The sequence below is a fragment of the Armigeres subalbatus genome, chromosome 1 (genome assembly GCF_024139115.2).
Source record: "Armigeres subalbatus isolate Guangzhou_Male chromosome 1, GZ_Asu_2, whole genome shotgun sequence".
Classification (NCBI taxonomy): domain Eukaryota; kingdom Metazoa; phylum Arthropoda; class Insecta; order Diptera; family Culicidae; genus Armigeres; species Armigeres subalbatus.
The window spans coordinates 292411232-292434315 of record NC_085139.1 but is presented as its reverse complement, the minus strand read 5'-3'; the positions used below and the strand labels follow the sequence as shown (position 1 = coordinate 292434315).

Genomic DNA, 23084 nt, shown 5'->3' with positions numbered 1-23084 from the left:
TGGATTTGGATTTGGATTGGATTTGGATTGGATTTGGATTGGATTTGGATTGGATTGGATTTGGATTGGTTGGATTGGTTGGTTGGTTGGATTGGTTGGATTGGTTTGGATTGGTTTGGATTGGTTTGGATTGGTTTGGATTGGTTTGGATTGGTTTGGATTGGTTTGGATTGGTTTGGATTGGTTGGATTGGTTGGATTGGATTGGTTTGATTTGGATTGGTTTGGATTGGTTTGGATTGGTTTGGATTGGTTTGGGATTGGTTTGGTTGGTTTGGATTGGTTTGGATTGGTTTGGATTGGTTTGGATTGGTTTGGATTGGTTTGGATTGGTTTGGTTGGTTTGGATTGGTTTGGATTGGTTTGGATTGGTTTGGATTGGTTTTGGTTTGGATTGGTTTGGATTGGTTTGGATTGGTTTGGATTGGTTTGGATTGGTTTGGATTGGTTTGGATTGGTTTGGGATTGGTTTGGATTGGTTTGGATTGGTTTGGATTGGTTTGGATTGGTTTGGATTGGTTTGGATTGTTTGGATTGGTTGGATTGGTTTGGATTGGTTTGGATTGGTTGGATTGGTTTGGATTGTGTTTGGATTGGTTTGGATTGGTTTGGATTGGTTTGGATTGGTTTGGATTGGTTTGGATTGGTTTGGTTGGTTTGGATTGGTTTGGATTGGTTTGGATTGGTTTGGATTGGTTTGGATTGGTTTGGATTGGTTTGGTTGGTTTGGATTGGTTTGGTTGGTTTGGATTGGTTTGGATTGGTTTGGATTGGTTTGGATTGGTTTGGATTGGTTTGGATTGGTTTGGATTGGTTTTGATTTGGATTGGTTTGGATTGGTTTGGTTTGGATTGGTTTGGATTGGTTTGGGTTGGTTTGGATTGGTTTGGATTGGTTTGGATTGGTTTGGATTGGTTTGGATTGGTTTGGTTTGGATTGGTTTGGGATTGGTTTGGATTGGTTTGGATTGGTTTGGATTGGTTTGGATTGGTTTGGATTGGTTTGGATTGGTTTGGTTTGGATTGGTTTGGTTGGTTGGTTTGGATTGGTTTGGTTTGGATTGGTTTGGATTGGTTTGGATTGGTTTGGATTGGATTGGATCTGGATTGGTTTGGATTGGTTTGGGATTGGTTTGGTTGGTTTGGATTGGTTTGGATTGGTTTGGATTGGTTTGGATTGGTTTGGATTGGTTTGGTTGGTTTGGATTGGTTTGGATTGGTTTGGTTGGTTTGGATTGGATGTGGATTGGTTTGGATTGGTTTGGATTGGTTTGGATTGGTTTGGATTGGTTTGGATTGGATTGGTTGGTTGGATTGGTTTGGATTGGTTTGGATTGGTTTGGTTGGTTTGGTTTGATTTGGGTTTGGTTTGGTTGGTTTGGATTGGTTGGATTGGATTGGTTTGGATTGGTTTGGTTGGTTTGGTTTGATTTGGATTGTTTGGATTGGATTGGATTGGTTTGGATTGGTTTGGATTGGTTGGTTTGATTTGGATTGGTTTGGATTGGTTTGGATTGGATTGGATTGGATTGGTTTGGATTGGTTTGGATTGGTTTGGATTGGTTTGGATTGGTTTGGATTGGTTTGGTTTGGATTGGTTTGGGATTGGTTTGGTTTGGATTGGTTTGGATTGGTTTGGTTTGGTTGGATTTGGTTTGGATTGGTTTGGATTGGATTGGTTTGGTTGGTTTGGATTGGTTGGATTGGTTTGGATTGGATTGGTTTGGATTGGTTTGGATTGGTTTGGTTGGTTTGGTTGGTTTGGATTGGTTTGGTTGGTTGGTGGTTGGATTGGTTTGGTTTGGTTGGTTTGGATTGGTTTGGTTGGGTTTGGATTGGTTTGGATTGGTTGGATTGGTTTGGATTGGTTTGGATTGGTTTGGATTGGTTTGGATTGGTTTGGTTGGTTTGGATTGGTTTGGATTGGTTTGGTTGGTTTGGATTGGTTTGGATTGGTTTGGATTGGTTTGGATTGGTTTGGGTTTGGATTTGGATTGGTTGGATTGGTTTGGATTGGTTTGGTTGGTTGGATTGGTTTGGTTTGGATTGGATTGGTTTGGATTGGTTGGATTGGTTTGGATTGGTTTGGATTGGTTTGGATTGGTTTGGATTGGTTTGGATTGGTTGGATTGGTTTGGATTGGTTTGGATTGGTTTGGATTGGTTTGGATTGGTTTGGATTGGTTTGGATTGGGTTTGGATTGGTTTGGATTGGTTTGGATTGGTTTGGTTGGTTTGATTTGGATTGGTTTGGATTGGTTTGGTTTGGATTGGTTTGGATTGGTTTGGATTGGTTTGGAGTTGGTTTGGATTGGTTTGGATTGGTTTGGATTGGTTTGGTTGGTTTGGATTGGTTTGGATTTGGATTGGTTTGGATTGGTTGGTTGGTTGGTTTGGTTTGGATTGGTTTGGATTGGTTGGATTTGGTTGGTTTGGATTGGTTTGGATTGGTTTGGATTGGTTTGGATTGGTTTGGTTGGTTTGGTTTGGATTGGATTTGGATTGGTTTGGATTGGTTTGGTTGGGATTGGATCTGGATTGGTTTGGATTGGTTTGGATTGGTTTGGATTGGTTTGGATTGGTTTGGATTGGTTTGGATTGGTTTGGATTGGTTTGGATTGGTTTGGATTGGTTTGGATTGGTTTGGATTGTGTTGGATTGGTTTGGGTTGGTTTGGATTGGATGTGGATTGGTTTGGATTGGTTTGGATTGGTTTGGATTGGTTTGGATTGGATTGGATTGGTTTGGATTGGTTTGGATTGGTTTGGATTGGTTGGTTTGGTTTGATTTGGATTGGTTTGGATTGGTTTGGATTGGATTGGTTTGGATTGGTTTGGATTGGTTTGGATTTGATTTGGATTGTGTTTGGATTGGATTGGATTGGTTTGGTTGGTTGGATTGGTTTGGTTTGATTTGGATTGGTTTGGATTGGTTTGGATTGGATTGGATTGGATTGGTTTGGATTGGTTTGGATTGGTTTGGATTGGTTTGGATTGGTTTGGTTGGTTTGGTTTGGTTGGTTTGGATTGGTTTGGTTTGGATTGGTTTGGATTGGTTTGGTTTGGTTTGGTTGGTTTGGTTGGTTTGGATTGGTTTGGTTGGTTGGTTTGGATTGGTTTGGGTTGGATTGGTTTGGGTTGGTTTGGATTGGTTTGGATTGGTTTGGATTGGTTTGGATTGGTTTGGTTGGTTTGGATTGGTTTGGATTGGTTGGATTGGTTTGGATTGGTTTGGTTGGTTTGGATTGGTTTGGATTGGTTTGGATTGGTTTGGATTGGTTTGGTTGGTTTGGATTGGTTTGGATTGGTTTGGATTGGTTTGGATTGGTTTGGATTGGTTTGGATTGGTTTGGATTGGTTTGGATTGGTTTGGATTGGTTTGGATTGGTTTGGATTGGACTTGGATTGGTTTGGATTGGTTTGGATTGGGTTTGGGTTGGTTTGGATTGGTTTGGATTGGTTTGGATTGGTTTGGATTGGTTTGGATTGGTTTGGATTGGTTTGGATTGGTTTGGATTGGTTTGGATTGGTTTGGATTTGGATTGGTTTGGATTGGATTGGTTTGGATTGGATTGGTTTGGATTGGTTTGGATTGGATTAAGATTGGTTTGGATTGGTTTGGATTGGGTTTGGATCGGTTTGGATTGGTTTGGATTGGTTTGGATTGGATTGGATTGTGTTGGTTTGGATTGGTTTGGATTGGTTTGGATTGGTTTGGATTGGTTTGGATTGGTTTGGATTGGTTTGATTGGTTTGGATTGGTTTGGATTGGTTTGGATTGGTTTGGATTGGTTTGGGATTGGTTTGGATTGGTTTGGATTGGTTTGGATTGGTTTGGGATTGGTTTGGATTGGTTTGGATTGGTTTGGATTGGTTTGGGATTGGTTTGGATTGGTTTGGATTGGTTTGGATTGGTTTGGATTGGTTTGGATTGGTTTGGTTGGTTTGGATTGGTTTGGATTGGTTTGGTTGGTTTGGTTGGTTTGGATTGGTTTGGTTGGTTTGGATTGGTTTGGTTGGTTTGGATTGGTTTGGATTGGTTTGGATTGGTTTGGATTGGTTTGGATTGGTTTGGATTGGTTTGGATTGGTTTGGTTGGTTTGGATTGGTTTGGATTGGTTTGGTTGGTTTGGATTGGTTTGATTGGTTTGGATTGGTTTGGATTGGTTTGGATTGGTTTGGATTGGTTTGGATTGGTTTGGATTGGTTTGGATTGGATTGGTTTTGATTTGGATTGGTTTGGATTGGGTTTGGGTTGGATTGGTTGGATTGGATTGGATTGGATTGGTTTGGTTTGGATTGGTTTGGATTGTGTTTGGATTGGTTTGGATTGTGTTTGGATTGGTTTGGATTGGTTTGGTTGGTTTGGATTGGGTTTGGATTGGTTTGGTTTGGATTGGATTGGATTGGTTTGATTGGTTTGGATTGGTTTGGTTTGGTTTGGATTGGTTTGGATTGGTTTGGTTTGGTTGGTTTGGTTTGGTTTGGTTTGGTTTGGTTTGGATTGGTTTGGTTTGGATTGGTTTGGTTTGGATTGGTTTGGATTGGTTTGGATTGGTTTGGATTGGTTTGGATTGGTTTGGATTGGTTTAGATTGGTTGGGTTTGGTTGGTTGGGATGGTTGGAATAAATTTGGATTGGATTTGGATTGGGTTTGGTTTCGATTTGGATTGGTTTGGATTGGTTGCGTTGGTTTGGATTGGTTGGATTGGTTTGGATTGGTTTGGTTGGTGGTTGGAATGGTTTGGATTGGTTTGGTTTGTATTGGTTGGTTTGGTTGGTTTGATTTGGATTGGTTGATTGGTTTGGATTGGATTGGTTTGGATTGGTTTGGATTGGTTTGGTTGGTTTGGATTGGTTTGGATTGGTTTGGATTGGTTTGGATTGGTTTGGATTGGTTTGGATTGGTTTGGATTGGTTTGGATTGGTTTGGTTGGATTGGTTGGATTGGTTGGATCTGGTTGGTTTGGATTGGTTTGGATTGGTTTGGATTGGTTTGGTTGGTTTGGTTGGTTTGGATTGGTTTGGATTGGTTTGGATTGGTTTGGATTGGTTTGGTTGGTTTGGTTGGTTTGGATTGGTTTGGATTGGTTGGATTGGTTTGGTTGGTTTGGATTGGTTTGGATTGGTTTGGATTGGTTTGGTTGGTTTGGATTGGTTTGGATTGGTTTGGTTGGTTTGGTTTGGTTGGTTTGGATTGGTTTGGTTTGGATTGGTTTGGTTGGTTTGGTTTGGTTGGTTTGGATTGGTTTGGATTGGTTTGGATTGGTTTGGATTGGTTTGGATTGGTTTGGATTGGTTTGGATTGGTTTGGTTTGGTTTGGATTGGTTGGATTGGTTTGGATTGGTTTGGATTGGTTGGATTGGTTTGGATTGGTTTGGTTGGTTTGGTTGGTTTGGATTGGTTTGGATTGGTTTTGGTTTGGATTGGTTTGGTTTGGATTGGTTTGGATTGGTTTGGATTGGTTTGGATTGGTTTGGATTGGTTTGGATTGGTTTGGATTGGTTGGTTTGGATTGGTTTGGATTGGTTTGGATTGGTTTGGATTGGTTTGGTTGGTTTGGATTGGTTTGGGTTGGTTTGGATTGGTTGGTTTGGATTAGATTTGGATTGGTTGGATTGGTTTGGATTGGTTGGATTGGTTTGGTTGGTTTGGATTGGTTTGGATTGGTTTGGTTTGGATTGGATTTGGATTGGTTTGGTTGGTTTGGTTGGTTTGGATTGGTTTGGTTGGTTTGGATTGGTTTGGATTGGTTTGGATTGGTTTGGTTGGTTTGGTTGGTTGGTTTGGATTGGTTTGGATTGGTTTGGATTGGTTTGGGTTGGTTTGGATTTGGTTGGTTGGATTGGTTGGTTTGGTTGGATTGGATGTGGATTGGTTTGGATTGGTTTGGGATTGGTTTGGTTGGTTTGGATTGGTTTGGATTGGATTGGATTGGTTTGGATTGGTTTGGATTGGTTTGGATTGGTTTGGTTTGATTTGGTTTGGTTTGGATTGGTTTGGATTGGTTTGGATTGGTTTGGATTGGATTGGTTTGGATTGGTTTGGATTGGTTTGGTTTGATTTGGGTTGTGTTTGGATTGGATTGGTTGGTTTGGATTGGTTTGGATTGGTTTGGTTTGATTTGGATTGGTTTGGATTGGTTTGGATTGGATTGGATTGGATTGGATTGGTTTGGATTGGTTTGGATTGGTTTGGATTGGTTTGGATTGGTTTGGATTGGTTTGGTTTGGATTGGTTTGGTTGGTTTGGTTTGGATTGGTTTGGATTGGTTTGGTTTGGTTTGGTTTGGTTTGGTTGGTTTGGATTGGATTGGTTTGGATTGGTTTGGTTGGTTTGGATTGGTTTGGATTGGTTTGGTTGGTTTGGTTGGTTTGGTTGGTTTGGATTGGTTTGGATTGGTTTGGATTGGTTTGGTTGGTTTGGATTGGTTTGGATTGGTTTGGATTGGTTTGGATTGGTTTGGATTGGTTTGGGATTGGTTTGGTTGGTTTGGATTGGTTTGGATTGGTTTGGATTGGTTTGGATTGGTTTGGATTGGTTTGGATTGGTTTGGATTGGTTTGGATTGGTTTGGTTGGTTTGGATTGGTTTGGATTGGTTTGGTTGGTTTGGATTGGTTTGGATTGGTTTGGATTGGTTTGGATTGGTTTGGATTGGTTTGGATTGGTTTGGATTGGTTTGGTTGGTTTGGATTGGTTTGGATTGGTTTGGGTTGGTTTGGATTGGTTTGGATTGGTTTGGATTGGTTTGGATTGGTTTGGTTGGTTTGGATTGGTTTGGTTGGTTTGGATTGGTTTGGTTGGATTGGTTTGGGTTGGATTGGTTTGGTTGGATTGGTTTGGATTGGTTGGGTTTGGATTGGATTAAGTTGGTTTGGATTGGTTTGGATTGGGTTTGGATCGGTTTGGATTGGTTTGGATTGGTTTGGATTGGATTGGTTGGATTGGGTTGTTGGTTTGGATTGGTTTGGTTGGTTTGGATTGGTTTGGTTGGTTTGGATTGGTTTGGATTGGTTTGGTTGGTTTGGTTGGTTTGGATTGGTTTGGATTGGTTTGGATTGGTTTGGTTGGTTTGGATTGGTTTGGATTGGTTTGGATTGGTTTGGATTGGTTTGGATTGGTTTGGTTGGTTTGGATTGGTTTGGATTGGTTTGGATTGGTTTGGATTGGTTTGGATTGGTTTGGATTGGTTTGGTTGGTTGGTTTGGTTGGATTGGTTTGGTTGGTTTGGATTGGTTTGGTTGGTTTGGTTGGTTTGGTTGGTTTGGTTGGTTTGGATTGGTTTGGTTTGGATTGGTTTGGATTGGTTTGGTTGGTTTGGATTGGTTTGGATTGGTTTGGATTGGTTTGGATTGGTTTGGTTGGTTTGGATTGGTTTTGGTTTGGATTGGTTTGGATTGGATTGGTTTGGTTGGTTTGGATTGGGTTGGATTGGATTGGTTTGGTTTGGTTGGTTTGGATTGTGTTTGGATTGGTTTGGATTGTTTGGATTGGTTTTGGATTGGTTTGGTTGGTTTGGATTGGGTTTGGATTGGTTTGTGTTTGGATTGGATTGGATTGGTTTGGATTGGTTTGGATTGGTTTGGTTTGGTTTGGTTTGGATTGGTTTGGATTGGTTTGGTTTGGATTGGTTTGGTTTGGTTTGGTTTGGATTGGTTTGGATTGGTTTGGTTTGGATTGGTTTGGTTTGGATTGGTTTGGATTGGTTGGATTGGTTGGATTGGTTTGGATTGGTTTAGATTGGTTTGATTTGAGTGGTTGGGATGGTTTGGAATAAATTTGGATTGGTTTGGATTGGGTTTGGTTTCGATTTGGATTGGTTTGGATTGGTTGCGTTGGTTTGGATTGGTTTGGATTGGTTTGGATTGGTTTGGAATTTGGTGGTTGGAATGGTTTGGATTGGTTTGGTTGTGTTGGTTTGGATTGATTTTGGTTTGGATTGGTTGGTTGGTTTGGATTGGGATTGGTTTGGATTGGTTTGGATTGGTTGGATTGGTTTGGATTGGTTTGGTTGGTTTGGATTGGTTTGGATTGGTTTGGATTGGTTTGGATTGGTTTGGATTGGTTTGGATTGGTTTGGTTTGGATTGGTTTGGATTGTGTTTGGATTGTGTTTGGCGTGGTTTGGATTGGTTTGGATTGGTTTGGTTTGATTTGGATTGGTTTGGGTTGGTTTGGATTGGTTTGGATTGGTTTGGATTGGTTTGGATTGGTTGGATTGGTTTGGATTGGTTGGATTGGTTTGGATTGGTTTGGATTGGTTTGGTTGGTTTGGATTGGTTTGGATTGGTTTGGATTGGTTTGGATTGGTTTGGATTGGTTTGGATTGGTTTGGATTGGATTTGGATTGAATTTGGATTGGATTTGGATTGGATTTGGATAGGATTTGGATTGGAGTTGGATTGGATTTGGATTGGATTTGGATTGGATTTGGATTGTACATATTTGGATTGGATTTGGATTGGAGCACATTCAAAGTTAATTGCCTATATGCCGGGTATTAAGCCACCCGGTGCGGAAATTAATTACTATGTCTGAAACTTGATTATGCATATGTACAACATGTGATAGATTTAGTTCGGGAAAGGTATTGGAGGGTAACCGCCCCTTCGGTGGGGTTTGATCCCACGACCCCGGTTCGCATGACAGGTGCTTTCCCTACTAAGCTACGAAGGACCTCCGTCGTCCACCGCAGCTTAGCGGGTACTGATGAAACCAAATTCCCAGCACCAGGTGCCAGCCGATCTCTCGCAATACATTTTCAGAACTAACTCTCTCAAATGTATTTTTGTACACATGTCAACCAAGTAGGATGAGTATTTAGTATTGTCCGACTCCTACACACACATTTCTTCAGCAACGGCGCTCAATGAAGTAGGGTTGTGTGAGGATGTGCCAATTTGGTCGTCAGATCCCAACCCGACCACGAATACAATTAAATTCATGTTTTCGTTTACACAGCTCCAAAGTAGAGCTGTGTAGAGACGGTGAATATTATGGCGGAAAAGGGAGCATTCGCATTTTTTGGTTACATTGATAGATATAGTAGAACGTATGTCTTATTTAATAATAAAAATAAAGGAGTAAACTAAAATATTTTCAAATGACAATAATAAAAAAAATCGTTTTTGGAGTGATCATATAGCCTTTCGGCACAACTTTGTTGTACGAGAAAGGCAAAAAATCATATATGAAATTCAATCGAAGTAGGTATTTGATATGCTAGCATACTAAGAAGCAATAATGAGAAGAAATTTGAAATTCAATCTCAGTAGGCTGACAGATTGTTTAAAGGGTGACATATAGAATATTAATGAAGATCATTCAGTTTTCGTTTCTTCTTTCTTGAGGCGGAAGGACGCTGATTGTTTATCGGCGTCCAAAGCTTGTTTTCCACGGAGAAGGTACATGCAACAAAAAGCGTTCCCAAATTCGTGAACCAGCAGAAATACACCGCGATTTAATTCATGGATTGGGGAACACCAGTCACGTTTTCCAGAACGTTCCAGAAAACGTGACCGTATTTCCCGAATCCGTGGCTGTTGTTCCCGAAAATATACACTGTGCACTCGTTAGCTCACGAATCTTTGGAGGAAGTAATACTAAGGTCAGGGATTGACACGAATGGTACGATTTTCACAAAGGCCATTTAGCTGTTTGGTGTCTCCGGCGTAAACGAACTATGATAAGAAGCAGGAAGCCTATATCAGACAGAAGAGGGAAGCTAAGCTATGACTAGTTATCAATACGTCGAATACGAATTACGTGATAGGTAAAAAGTGCGTTTTTTAGATTTCGTCTTGAAAATTACATTTCAGAAACGTAGTGTTTCTATAAAAGTTGAAGGAAATTTCTTGGGTTTCCTTTTGATAAGAGAACATCAATGATCTTTCCATCTTGAAGGGCTGTATGGAATAAAAAAAATAAGTAGATGTACAAAATTAGTGGTTGTCAGATGCAATGTTATAGAGAATCTGAATTGGAACATGTTTTCTGAAGACACAATATTCGAATAACGGTTTTGTAACGAGTTAGAGCACGTTTTATATGAATAACCCCCAAGAATCGTATTTTGAGTACACCCGATTCTGTTTTTACACGGCCGTGTAAAAAAAATCTAATGCAAAATTTTTGCAAAGTTGCTCCATTTTGCATGATTTGTCGAGAAATCATAAAACTTTTTTTACACGGAACGCATCCCCCGTGTAAAAAAGAATCGGGTGTATAATTGGTCTACCAAGTCAAATGGGCTCAATACAAAACCAATAGCAACTCATACAGGCCCTTAGAGGCCATGCGCATTATTTACGATTTAGAATACTCGCAACATGAAAAAAAAATGTAGAATCTCATAATTGAGTAATCTTCGCCTAAGACGCTTAAAAAATAATGAATAGAAACTGCAAAATAATCTGTTTTCTAGTGCGTTTACGAATTAACTTACAATCCAGAAAATTCATAAGCAGACCAATCCTGCGACTCTTGGCTCATCTGTCTTACTATTCCTGGTACGGACTTTACCGCAGCCAGTAGAATGTGGTAAACATCATATTACGGCGGTGCACAACACAAGAGAGCAAGAGCTGCTTTTGTGAGTTTTGAAAAATATGAATCCACGAAAACACTTTTTGTAATCAAGCTCTAAGAAAGATGTATGAATCAAAATCTGATAACATTCTATAGTTGATCTATTTGTGCTGCAATTATAACTTTGGAAAGTTTTCTTATTGGCCTACAAAACTTCACACGCGACACAACGACCGCGTTTCTCATCAATGCTTAAGGTGTAAGTTTTTCAATAATGCTTTATAGGCACCCAATGAGGAAGTATTAGAACTTAGAATCCACATCTGCTCCCCTTGGAAATTGATTATCGATTGTGGTTATTGATGTTGACCTTTCCACCAGGCCATCAATAATTCTACCAAAATGACATCTTTCCATTCCATTCCTTTTCAATTTCAGACGAAGACACATCGGAAACGATGGAATCCGTCAGCACGGTTGACGCGAACGGGGGTGGGGCGCCCGATTCCGATGGGACACCGTTTTTGATAAAAGTGCCACCTGTTCCAGGACCAATAACAGCCCCCATACCGTCGTCAACGCTGGTTGAGCAGTCGTCGTCAACCGGCGAACGCGACACGGACCGCAACCACTCGGATAAGGTGAGTTATATGTCTTCGAGTGTGTCTCAAGTAGAATGACGGGGTAGGGTGTCCCAGAAAAAAACTTAATGTCCGTCAGTGTAACGGAAACAAACAAGCTTTCTTGAAAATCAACCCATTCATAGTTTCAGGCTCTAACAATGCTATCAGTTTTCTAATATTCAGATTTTTCGGGACATCTTATTCTATTGATGTATATTTCAGAACAATGATAATGCAATGTACATTGCTTTATCAATAAACTTGATTACCTCCCCATATCTACGAATACAAATTGATGACGGCTCTCGAAGACGATTGACGTCATCGTCTCATCCGCCACAGTTGTCCTTCCTAATATTTCGTGTTTTTCTCTTCCCTCTTGTTTTCCGAATTTCCCGCAGCTCGCCGTGCATCTGATTGTCAGCTTTCGCGATATCTGTGTCTTTACGTTGGTCCTTCCACTGGGGACCCTGTTCGTGTGCTTCGTGTCGGCGTACGTCTTCCAGCCAGAGGAAATCCACGAAACCCACTGTCGGGTGAGCGACAACGGTTCCGATAGCGTGCAACCGGTTGTTGCCGTTACTGACGGCTTTGCTCCATTTCAGGTGTACAACATTATCCCCTCGATCAGTGCCATCACCGGTGTCAGCCCGCAGAGGTACCTGTGGCGCATCTCGATAGCACTGCACGTTGGCCCAAGGATAATCATTGCCTTCGTGTACAAGAATTATTACCGGACGGTGATTCGAGAACTCAACGATTTGTCTGTAAGTTAGTTATGCAATAAATCATCGTACTTTTGTGTAAATGGATGCATATAATGGGACCTTTCTTCGTAAAAGTGCAATATTTGTGCTTCATTTATGATTTTGTTGCCTTGTCTAACGCACGAGAAAAGGGTAAAACAAATCGGTTAAAAAGTTTGTCAAAGTACTTAAGAATAATTTTCATTATTTACAAAACGATTTAATGACAATAAAAGTACCATCGGTCACGGCTTCTTCGGAAGCTGTTTTAGACATTTAAGGCTTGATGCCCACGTAGCGTCTTTTTGACGTTGTGTGCACATTGCGTTGAAAATACGCTACGGAGGTATCGGGTCTAAAAGCCTAAAACTATAACGACTCATGTAAAATTTCCAATATCATCATTCGGATGTGATGCTGATAGTTGGATAGCAACCTGCTGTTCTAAATTTGGTAATTTCAGAGGGTCGAGTAAGAACAAGCCTTTTCAGTTAGTATCTATTGAAAGTAAATGAATGAAAATGATGGAATCTTTTCTTTTATTTTTCTCAAACATTTCTTTTTATATTAAGGTACTTTTGTAGGGATTTTTATCTAATTTCGAATTTAATTCAGTTCAGTGTTATATTGTCGAAAAGCCGAAAAGTCATATCAGAAAAATAATTCTCATTGACATAAATTCTACGCTGAATTGGGGTTTGGTTGATTGAGAAAAGCACAACTCGACGCAATCACCATTATTTTGAAACGATGACTCAAAGAACTTACTTCACGGATTATCGAAGATATTTGGAGGATATTAAAAAATATGCCGGCGAAATTCAGGATAAATCCGTTAATCTGTATTTGGAAAATTTACAAAGAAATTTGCAGAATTAACCAGTTCAAACATTTTTTGAAGAAATTTGAAGGAGAATTCTTTAAGAAAATTTACTTAGCCTAACAAGAAATTTAAAAAAAATCAGTGAAATTTTCAAAGAGAAATTTGTTTTCGGTGAAATTCTGTGAATGCGGATGACTTGAAAAAAACTTGAAGGAACAAACAGTTTTTAAAGATGTTCGGATGAATTTGCTGAGAAATTGGATTGCATTTCTAAAGAAGTTCTGAGTCATTTTCAAAGAAATATGGATGAATTTTTCCTAGAAATTCGAATGCATTTTCAAAGAAATTCAAATGAATTTCCAAATGTATTTGAATGTACTTCAAAAAGTTCGCCTAAAAATTCATTGATAAGGATGAATCACCAAACATTTTTTTTAATTTCCAAAGAAATTCGAATAAAATTCGAAAATAAATTTAGTGAATTTCCATAAAAATTGGGATGAATGGGCACAGAAATTCAGGTGAATTCCCAACGAAATTTGAATGAACTTTCAAAAAAAAAAAAAAAAAACGAATGAATGTTCAAAGAAATTTGGATGACATTCTAAAGGAAATCCGGACGAATTTTTATAGAATTTTGGTTTATGTTCAAAGAATTTCGATAATAATAGATATTCTGATGATTTTATAAAGAGACTGGGATGAATTTCCAAAGAAATTTGGAAGAATGTTCGAAGAAATAAAAAAAAAATCAAAGAAGTTTGCAAAATGTTCAAATAAAATAAAGTTGGTAAAATAGAAATTCTGATGATTTTATTATATAAATCGGATTATTTTAATACATAAATAAACATTTCTAATCGGGAAAATAAAAAAAAAATTGAGGAAGTTGTAAAAAAAATATTTGAGGAAGTTGTAACGGACTCCAAATCAAATTTGGATGAGTTTACAAAGAAATTTGGATGAATTTTCTAATTAAAATATGTTAAGTTTTGATAGAAAATCGAATGTTTCTAAAGAATTTTGGATTAACTTTTAAAGAAATATGAATGAACTTCCAAAGAAATTCGAAAGAATAGAAACAAAAAAATCTGATGATCCGGATCCGGATGAATCCGGATGAACTGAAATTTTCAAGGTGAACTTTCAAGATTCAGATGATTTCATGATTTGATGATTTTTTAAATTTTATTCAGTGTATATTATTATTATTATTTTATGTAGGTATATTATTTTAATTTTATTAATTATATTAACATTTAGATAAGTTTTTAAAATAAATCAATTGAGCAGGGTATTTTTAAATTTTGATGCAAAAAAAATATAGATGAATTTCCTAAAATTTTCGAATGATTTTTCACTAAAATTTGGTTGCAATTCCATAGTAATATAAATGAACTTTGAAAGAAATACGGATGAATATCGATAAAAAATTGGATGAGCTTCCAAATCAAACCAAATCAAAAGAATCTTCAAACAATTTTGGATGAATTTCAAAAAAAAAAACTCTAGGGAAATTCAGATGAATTGACAAAGTCGTTTGGATGAATTCCTAAAAAAAATCAGAAGAATATCCAGATATATTCGGATGAATTTCCTAAGAAATTTTGAAGAATCTTCAAAGTATTTCGTATGTGTAACGAAATTTGGTTGATTTTCAGAAAAAAATTAAGGGTGTAAAAAATAATTGGGTGAATTTCTCAAGAAATTTGAATTAATTTCCAGAGAATTCTGGATAAATGTTTAGGAAAATTTGGATGAACTTCCAATGGAATTTGGATGAATTCCCAATGAAATTCAGAAGCATTTTCGAAAGAATACGGTTGAGTTTTCAAAGTTGTTTGAACAAATTTTCAAAGAACTTTGGATCATTCTGAAGAGCTTCTGATGAACTTTTAAATAAATTCGGATGAATTTGCAAAAAATTTTAGATTAATTTTCGAAGAAATTTGGAAGAATTTCGAAATTGAAAGAAATTCTCAAAGTATTTCGTACCAATGAAAATAGATAGAAGGTGAGGAAGAAAACCAAATACAAGTGTATTAGTGGATGATGTAAAATGTAAACAGGAAATGGTGACGTACATATTTGCACGCCTTCTTATGGGACCTCGTTCGAATGTAGTCCGAAAGCTTTACGGTAGGCACGCACACAAAATAACGGGCTTGGTGGTCATATGGCTATCGCTTCTACCTCATACGCAGGAGGTCGTGGGTTCAATGCCAGGCACGTTCCATCCCTCCTACTTTGTATCTTTTTATATATTTCTCATGTTCTAGCGGGCCCTCTTTAGCCGTGCGGTAAGCACGCGGCTACAAAGCAAGACCATGCTGAGGGTGGCGCATTTTTTCCAAATGTTTTTTTTCTCGTTCGTTCGCTTTATTTTATCCCGGGCCCGTCATGGGAGACTCCGTGACCGATTCGGTCGCGGGAAAAGTGCCTAAGCGCACTGTTCTTGAAGGCGCGAGTAACCTCTCCAAGCAGCTTTTGCAGAGCAACGTGTTCTCATTGTTGCCGCTTGATGACGCCGACAATCCGTTAAAAAAGAGAAAGAAGCAGCAATCGCAGCTTCCGCAGGTGCAACCGGAGCGCGAGGAGAAGTGATTTGCGGCCAAAAATCCACCAGCTTATTGCTAAGGGTCTCAAGTGCACGTTCCGGCTTTGCAGCGAGGGAGTCAAGGTGATGCCTGCTAATCAAGATCACCACAATTCTATTGTGGAGTTCCTACAGGTCCACAAGTATGAGATGGTGGCAAGTATGAGCGAAAAACATCGGGTCACTACGAAGGGCTGCCCGAATCGCGTGGAGTTCCTGGAAATCCAAAGGAAAGCAACTATCAAAGCCCATCATAAGAGGAACCGTGTTCCAGTGTTTGACGAGGTGAACCTTCTTGCTATCACGGCTCCCCGACGAGCGGTACCAGCACTTCCACCGTTGCGTTGCAGCCGCACAAGCGACTGGCCGCAGCAGCAGCATCGATTCATGCCCCAGCACCACCAGCTCCATCCTCCAGCGATTGGCCCCCGCTTCCTCCTCCTGGATTCCGTCGGCAGCCGGAGAATCAAACTGACCCACTGGAAGAATCTGCTTCGCTCTACACTCCGGAGCAGCTAATGCCGATCTTTGCACAGCTCGCCACTCGGCCGCACGGCTGCAAAACCCGTTTCAACCAGGTCTTCACTCTTGGCATGTTCATTATTGAAAATGGCCTGGTCAACTGGAATGCTTGCTCGCTAAATAGCTAAAGCATCGAACTGGCTGATTTCCTCTAGGAGAAGGACGTGGCGTTCATCACTGAAACGCACCTTAAACCGGAGGTGAGCGTCCACATCTTGAACATTCGCATCCTGCGACCGGCCGTCCAGGGGAGGTGGTGTGGCCATCGCACTTCGATATAACATCAACTGTCGCCTGATGCCAAGCTTCCATCTGAGTATGATCTAGGCCATCGGTGTCAAAGTGACCATTCTTGTCGGCACAATCACGCTCATCGCGGCGTACTGTCCAACGCAAGCCAAAGCCGGGGATGGATCATCGGCTGCCCTTCGGAGGGACATCATCAAGCTTACGCGGAGGCGAGGCCAGTATATCATTGCCGGCGACCTGAATGGCAAACATCAAGCCTGACCACGTCTCGCAGCCGGTCGTCTACAAGGAGATCAGCTCGGATCACTATCCGATGGTGGCGGAAGTGGGCTCCTCGGCAGTTCCGGCGAAACTACCACCGAGTCGACTGGGGCCGGTTCCAAAGGTACGTGGATAACAACGTCGACTACGAGGCGCGGCCGGTAATGCCTGAAGCAATCGATCGGCACTATCCCAGAATATGCTAAGCCATTCTGGAAAATGACCAAAATACTAAAATCCAAGCCTCGGCCCATTCCACCTTTTATCCCACTAGACAATAATGGCTCTACGGATCGCTTGATAACTCCTGCAGAGAAGGTCGCTGGAATAGGTCGTCACTTCGACAGCTCACACAATCTTGGGCAGAACATCGTCAGTCCACATGAAGCAGCCGTCAACGAGCATGCTAACAACATCCATTTGATTCTCAACGACTTCTCGGAGGAGTTGGAGATCTCAGCTGGCGAATTGACGGCCTATATCAAATCATCGAAGAACATGAAGGCTTCGACAGCATTCTGAATCTCGAGCTCAAACACATGAGTGCTCCGTTCTTTGAGCACCTTTCGCTGATCTTTAATCAGTATCTCCGGCTCAGCTACTTCACATCGTCCTGGAAGTATGCGAAAGTCATCCTCATCCGTAAGCCTGGGAAGGATCCTTCCTTCCCCAAAAGTTATCGTCCCATCAGTCTTCTCTCAGTGTTATCCAAGCTATTCATCACCGGTTACTTGAGTCTGCCGTACAACTGACCCGAGTTACCAACGTTCTTAGACGAAACAAGTTTATCTCTAGAACCTCCGTCATGGCCTTACTCGCTGTCGAGAAGGCGTTCGACAATGTTTGGCATGATGTCCTGGTGTACAAATTACAACGGTACGGTATCTTCCCAGCTACCTGATGAAAATCATCAACAATTATCTGTCGGGAAGTACATTCTGGGTCTCAATCAACGGAGAGAGTTCCAATGGGCACAACATCGTCGCAGGCGTCCTCCAGGGCAGTATCCTCGGCCTCTGCTTTTCAATCTGTTCACCTCTGATATGCCAGAACCTCCAGAAGGCGGCATTCTGTCTCTATTCGCTGATGCATTAGGATGGAATAAGTAATTATTCACGCTTTGCATGATGCCAATCGAAAAACAACTTAACTTGACTAAACGATTGGTTCGGGCATTTGATACATTCGGGTCAATGGCTTTTTTAATGGATGTCCAAGTAAATTCGGATGATTTTCCAAGGATGCATTTCCAAAGAAATTTGAATGAACTTTCGGATGAGTTTCAAAAAAGTGATTAAATGAGTTTCCAGAGAAATTCGGATGAATTTAAGAAGAAGTTTGAATGAATTTCTATAGTATCCTATAGTAGTATTCTAAATATTCTATAGTATTACTCTGATTTGCTACAGAAACTTTGCGAATTATGATAAATATTCTCCAGGTTCCGATCGAATTTATTCAAATTTATGGCTTATCTTTCCCGAATTTCAACAAATATTTTTCGAATATTGTGAAAAAATCTCCAAATTTCATTAAAATCTTCGGATTTATTTCCGAACAAACTCAGATGAAATGGATATTGTTTTAAATGAATATAAAATGGATATTTTTCTAAAAAAAGTGAATGAAAATGAAAAGAAATTTGGATAAACATTCAAATCAACTTCCCGAGCAGGATTTTGAGATGTAAACAAAATGATAAATATCTAAAGAAATTTGAATGGATTACGCCAAAATAAAACGGATGAACTTTCAAAGAAATCGGGAAATAAAATTCTTATTTCGACATAATTTCACCAAATTTCATCGTAGATTTTGCGAATCTTGACAAAAATAACTTGAATTTTGACTGAAACTGAATTCAGCGAATGAAAATCTTTTAAGCTTAGTCTTAATCGCTCAATGATGCTTTAGAAGTGGTCTAAATTTTGACAGATACTCAACAATTTTCGATTGAAACTCCCGAATGTTGTTTTCTATGGCATAAATTTTCTCGATCTCATAAAAAAATATCTGATTTGCGAATTGCGATTGACAGAATTGTTCTGAATTATTAAAAATAAAGTTGAGTCAGGGATCTTCCGATGTTTGACAAAAAAAAATTCCATATTTCGTCAGAAATTCTCCAAATAAAAAAAAAGTTCGACCATAGTTTTCAGAATTTCTATGAAAATTCAATTTCGACTAAAATTTTCTGATTTTTGATAGTTCTCCGAATTTTAATTGAAGTTCTTCACAATTCGTCAGAAGTCCGAATTTTGACAGAAGTTACACCGAAATTTGGCGAGAATTCTCATATTTCCGACAGGAATTTTTGGAATTTCTACGAAATATTCTTCATTTTGACAAATTTTGAAAGAAGTTTTTTTAATTTCTTCGAATTATCAATAAAACTTTTATACAGAAATTCTTAGAATTTTAGGAGAAATTAGAATTTTTACAGAGTGTTTTCGAATTTGTGTTGCATTTCTTTATGTTTTGACAGATTTGTTTTTAATTCCAGCAGAGATCCTCCGAGGTTTTATAGAAATGTTCCAAATTCTGAAGGAACCTCAATTCCGATTGAAATACTTTGAGTTTCGGCTGACCTTTCCCGAATTTGTATCTATTTTCCGAATATTTCCAAATTTCTATAAAATCTCAATTTAAAATATAGACTGGAATCCCCTGAATTTTGACAGGAATTCTCCAAATTTTAATACAAGTTTGAGTGGCCGTGAAATGGTACTTGGTGTTCATTATGAAAAGGCATTATCGAAAGAATTTCAAACCATCGAAATTCGCGACTACGAAGGTAAATTTTTCACGCATAATCTGACAGTTCCTTATGGGATTTTACTGTAGAGGAGCAAGAAAGCTAATTGGCGGCCCTGTTTCACAGTCTGATAGATAGCAATGATATTTTGTCATAAGAGTGAGTAGAGACACTACCTTCGTATTCGTAAATCGGCTTGATATGAACAACAACGGAAAGCCATCACAATACTAATCAAAGCAATCGTGGTAATTCGCCGTCAGTCAAAGGCTTGTGGTCAATCATCGCAAACTGGAGTGACAGTTTACCACAGAGGCGTCGCGTCCGCATGTACAACCTGTGCACTGCACCAGTAGCAATTTTGTCCCTAACATTCCAACTGTCAATAGATTTCTTGTCATTCTTACCCGAATATATATTTGGATTATGAGCATTTATCATATGTTTTGTACAAATTTTACGATTAATAAAATATATAATCGTAAAATATGCACAGTTTTTTTATAGGCGGCATGTGATATGAGGCAGGCTATTAAAATGCCACGATGGGGGCGCGCTATATTGTACTCTACGATACCGAAACGACGCACCGCCACGCCACATGTTGTCCAACACGTGCACTTTCAGCCGAGAACGGTTTGCCACGCATTATTTTGTATTGTCGGGCCGCCACCAAACCGGACCGCGCGATTGAGCACTCGCGCTGCGACGCGAGTCGCGACAATTTGAAATATTTCATTAGTAGTGCGCATCATGCACGCATAAATGTACTATCATGCGCACTAATCAGAAATGAGTTGCGACGTCTAATAACTGCAGATATTTCATTTTATTGAAAACAAATGTTCGATTTTCTACTGTACACGGAATATGTGTAGGTCAACCACTTTCACCGCAATCGGCGATGCATAGGTAGGCAAAGCGTTCTTCGTTGGCAGTGCACGGTTTGGTAAAAAAACCGAGCCGGTGACAAGCGTGGTGTCATCATCATCAATAGACATAGCCCGCTGTCACCATTGAAACGCAGTATGAAAAAAATAGCCCGGGACATCCTGGCTACGATCTGGCGATGGGCTAAACAATAGGATGTCAGTAGCTTGAGAAAATCACATCGGTTTGGTGCCTACCGAGTACGAAAGGAATCTATACCGCTTCCAACAGCGCATGCGCGATTGGGTGAAGAGCGAGCGATTGGAACAAAATAGAAAGAGAAAAGAGGCTCTCTCAAAGCGTCCCATGGCGAAAGTCCGGCTTTGAATAAGCACATCGGAGCAAAAGCGTCTTTCATATTGAGTTCTCCAAGCGCAGTTTTTCGCACACTAACGTCACTGTATAGAGCTGAGCTTGAGCTTGAGCTTGATTGACTGCTCGTAGTTGCTACTCCATTATGACCAGATCAGCTGTTCTTGCACAGGGAACCAACAGATGTTTGCTTGGGACTAGCACACATCTTCAATGTACAAGTACTGGTGATCTCATTTGTTAGGTCATACTGGCGCCTGCCACATCAGAATGCAAGTCAATGTAGGGAAGGGGGAGGAAATGATGATGCAATCACTCGCCCACTGCAAGCCGAATATACCTCTGCACTTGCCACGAGTTCATGCGGAATTTATTGGAATTTCTGGGTTAGGTTGGAGAGGCAGTGGTCCGTCTTGGTTAACGAGCTGCCAATGTGATAGATAGGAGAAGGTAACTCATGGAATTTCTAATTGGATGTAGGAAACGAGCTCTATAGTTCATTTCCAATTCTAGCAGATTACTGTTAGAATACTCAAGTTGAAGGTATAGGAATAGTAATGGAAACGGAATGGAAGTCCATTTCCAGTTCTAGCGATTGCTAGAACATGAGAAATAAAGAGAATGATACAAAGTAGGAGAATGGAACGGACCCTGGGATTGAACCCACGACCTCCTGCGTATGAGGCAGAAGCAGTAGCCATATGACTACCAAGTCCGCTTCGAAAAAAGAGAGATCACGCACTGAACTGATTAATTTTATTACCGGCCGCGCAATGCAGAACACAATAATTCGTCCGACCACGCGATCGTTCTGCTGTCCGAAACAAGAGAGATCACGCACTGAACTGATTAATTTTATTACCGGCCGCGCAATGCAGAACACAATAATTCGTCCGACCACGCGATCGTTCTGCTGTCCGAAACATGAGAGATCACGCACTGAACTCTCGCACACTAACGTCACTGTATAGAATATATAAAGTAAAAGTGGGTGGTAAACTTGTTGCGGCAAAAATATCACGAATACTTTTGGAGGAAGACAGCACTCATTGACAGGAATGCAGCGAAGTCACGCACACCTCCATTCATTTGGAGAAGTCAATTGAATGGGATTTTGGAATTTTTCGTCAAATCGGATATCCAAAATATTCAGGAGTTATTCGTATCGAGGTAGGAGGGGCAATATGCCTACTTTAGACTGCTTTTGTGTCTTATCTATAACGATTTTCATGGGTGCTTATACCTCATACAACAGTTAAACAGTATATCTAGCTGATGCCATTTATAAATTAGAAAAAATGTCAATTATATTGATAATATTCACATTTCAAAAAAGTGGTGATATTTCGTTGCCGGAAAACTCATGAGGCAAAACGTGGAACAACGTACCATGCGTCGGCACATCAGCATTCTGGTATGGACAGTGCGTGGAGACGCGAGTACATTGTAGGATAGTTCCACTAGGGGCTGTCCATAAACCACGTAGACCAAATTTTCATATTTTCAAACCCCCCTCCCCCCTGGTAGACTTTCGTAGACTTTTCCGAAACCCCTCCCCCAACCCCTTAAAGTCTACGTAGACTTTTCCAAAAAAATACAAAATGTCATATGTGTTGTACATTTCGAAATAATACTTACAAGTTATGCTATTAAGTTATTAGAATCAATTTCTAAATAAAAACATTACAACAAAACGCTTATTTCAAAAACAGAACAAATTCAATTTAAAACAAAATCAAATTTAATCCTCTGTCCCCGGCTGCTGAAACTAGATCTCAAACTTTCCGATGGATTCAATTCCTTCTAGAGGTGTGCGCTGACATTTTTGCATCAGCGCGCTGCTGTATTATAACACGCATCGATCTAACTTTCCACGCCGGTTCAAATTCGTGGAAGTCTGAAGAGTTTCCAGAGCGGATTTCGAAGGTTATCAAGTGTACAGAGGTTAGACAGAAAGGTTGAGATAGGAATTTTTTTTTGTCAAAGTTCAAATCAGCATAACTTTGCGTAGAATGATCCGATTTTGATGAAACCGGGACCATCGGACGCATAAGCTTTTCTAGTATACTGTCCTCAAACCTTAGATTGGACCTTGGCCACCGGAGATGTTCCGGGTTTTCCGAGGGTATGTTAAAAATGCATTTTTTCTTCTGCTTGTCGTTTTATATGACGGATTATGCTACACAAAGTTATGCTGATTTGAATTTCGACATAATTTTACCTATCTCAACCTTTTTGTCTAACCCCTGTAAGTTCTTAAGAATAACACGTCGATATTTCAAAGAATATTTCGTGGAAATTTCGTAGAATTTTTCGATTGATAACCCTAAAACTCCCGTTGATACTCCTAAAAACTCTAAGTAAACTTTCTATTCAGTTTACCGTTGAAATTTCATAGATCGTAAAAAAAGTAGAACATTTTTTTATTCTTTATTAAGGAGACTTTGAATAAGTAGAACTTTTCGTGGGGCTCTTAAGAACTTCCAAATGATTTCAGGTGGAAATTTTGATTGAATGTGTCTTGAGAATTTTGGTGAATTTTCCATCAAAGCTGCAAAGGAAATTGCAACATTTTTCCATGAAAACTCGAAAAAAAATCGGTGACAGAATCAAATATTTTCCCGTGGAAGTTTTTAACAATTTTCTTTGAAAATCCCGAAGATTTTCCATTGGTAATCCCGAAGAAATTGTCATTGAAATTCCGAAGACTCTCCCGTGGATATCCAAAAATTTCTTACTGGAA

General features: G+C 39.7%; 1 protein-coding gene across 2 annotated transcripts in view; it reads left to right on the top strand.

Annotated features, from left to right (window-relative positions):
- Positions 1-23084, top strand: part of LOC134215807 (post-GPI attachment to proteins factor 2-like) — a 405279-nt gene that overhangs the window by 374819 nt on the left and 7376 nt on the right. For both annotated transcript variants that reach the window (XM_062694921.1, XM_062694928.1), the window contains 3 exons: positions 10963-11165; positions 11549-11683; positions 11753-11914. In XM_062694921.1, the coding sequence (XP_062550905.1) occupies positions 10983-11165; positions 11549-11683; positions 11753-11914 (480 nt within the window). In that variant the 5' untranslated portion in view covers positions 10963-10982. The remainder of the gene's footprint in view (positions 1-10962; positions 11166-11548; positions 11684-11752; positions 11915-23084) is intronic.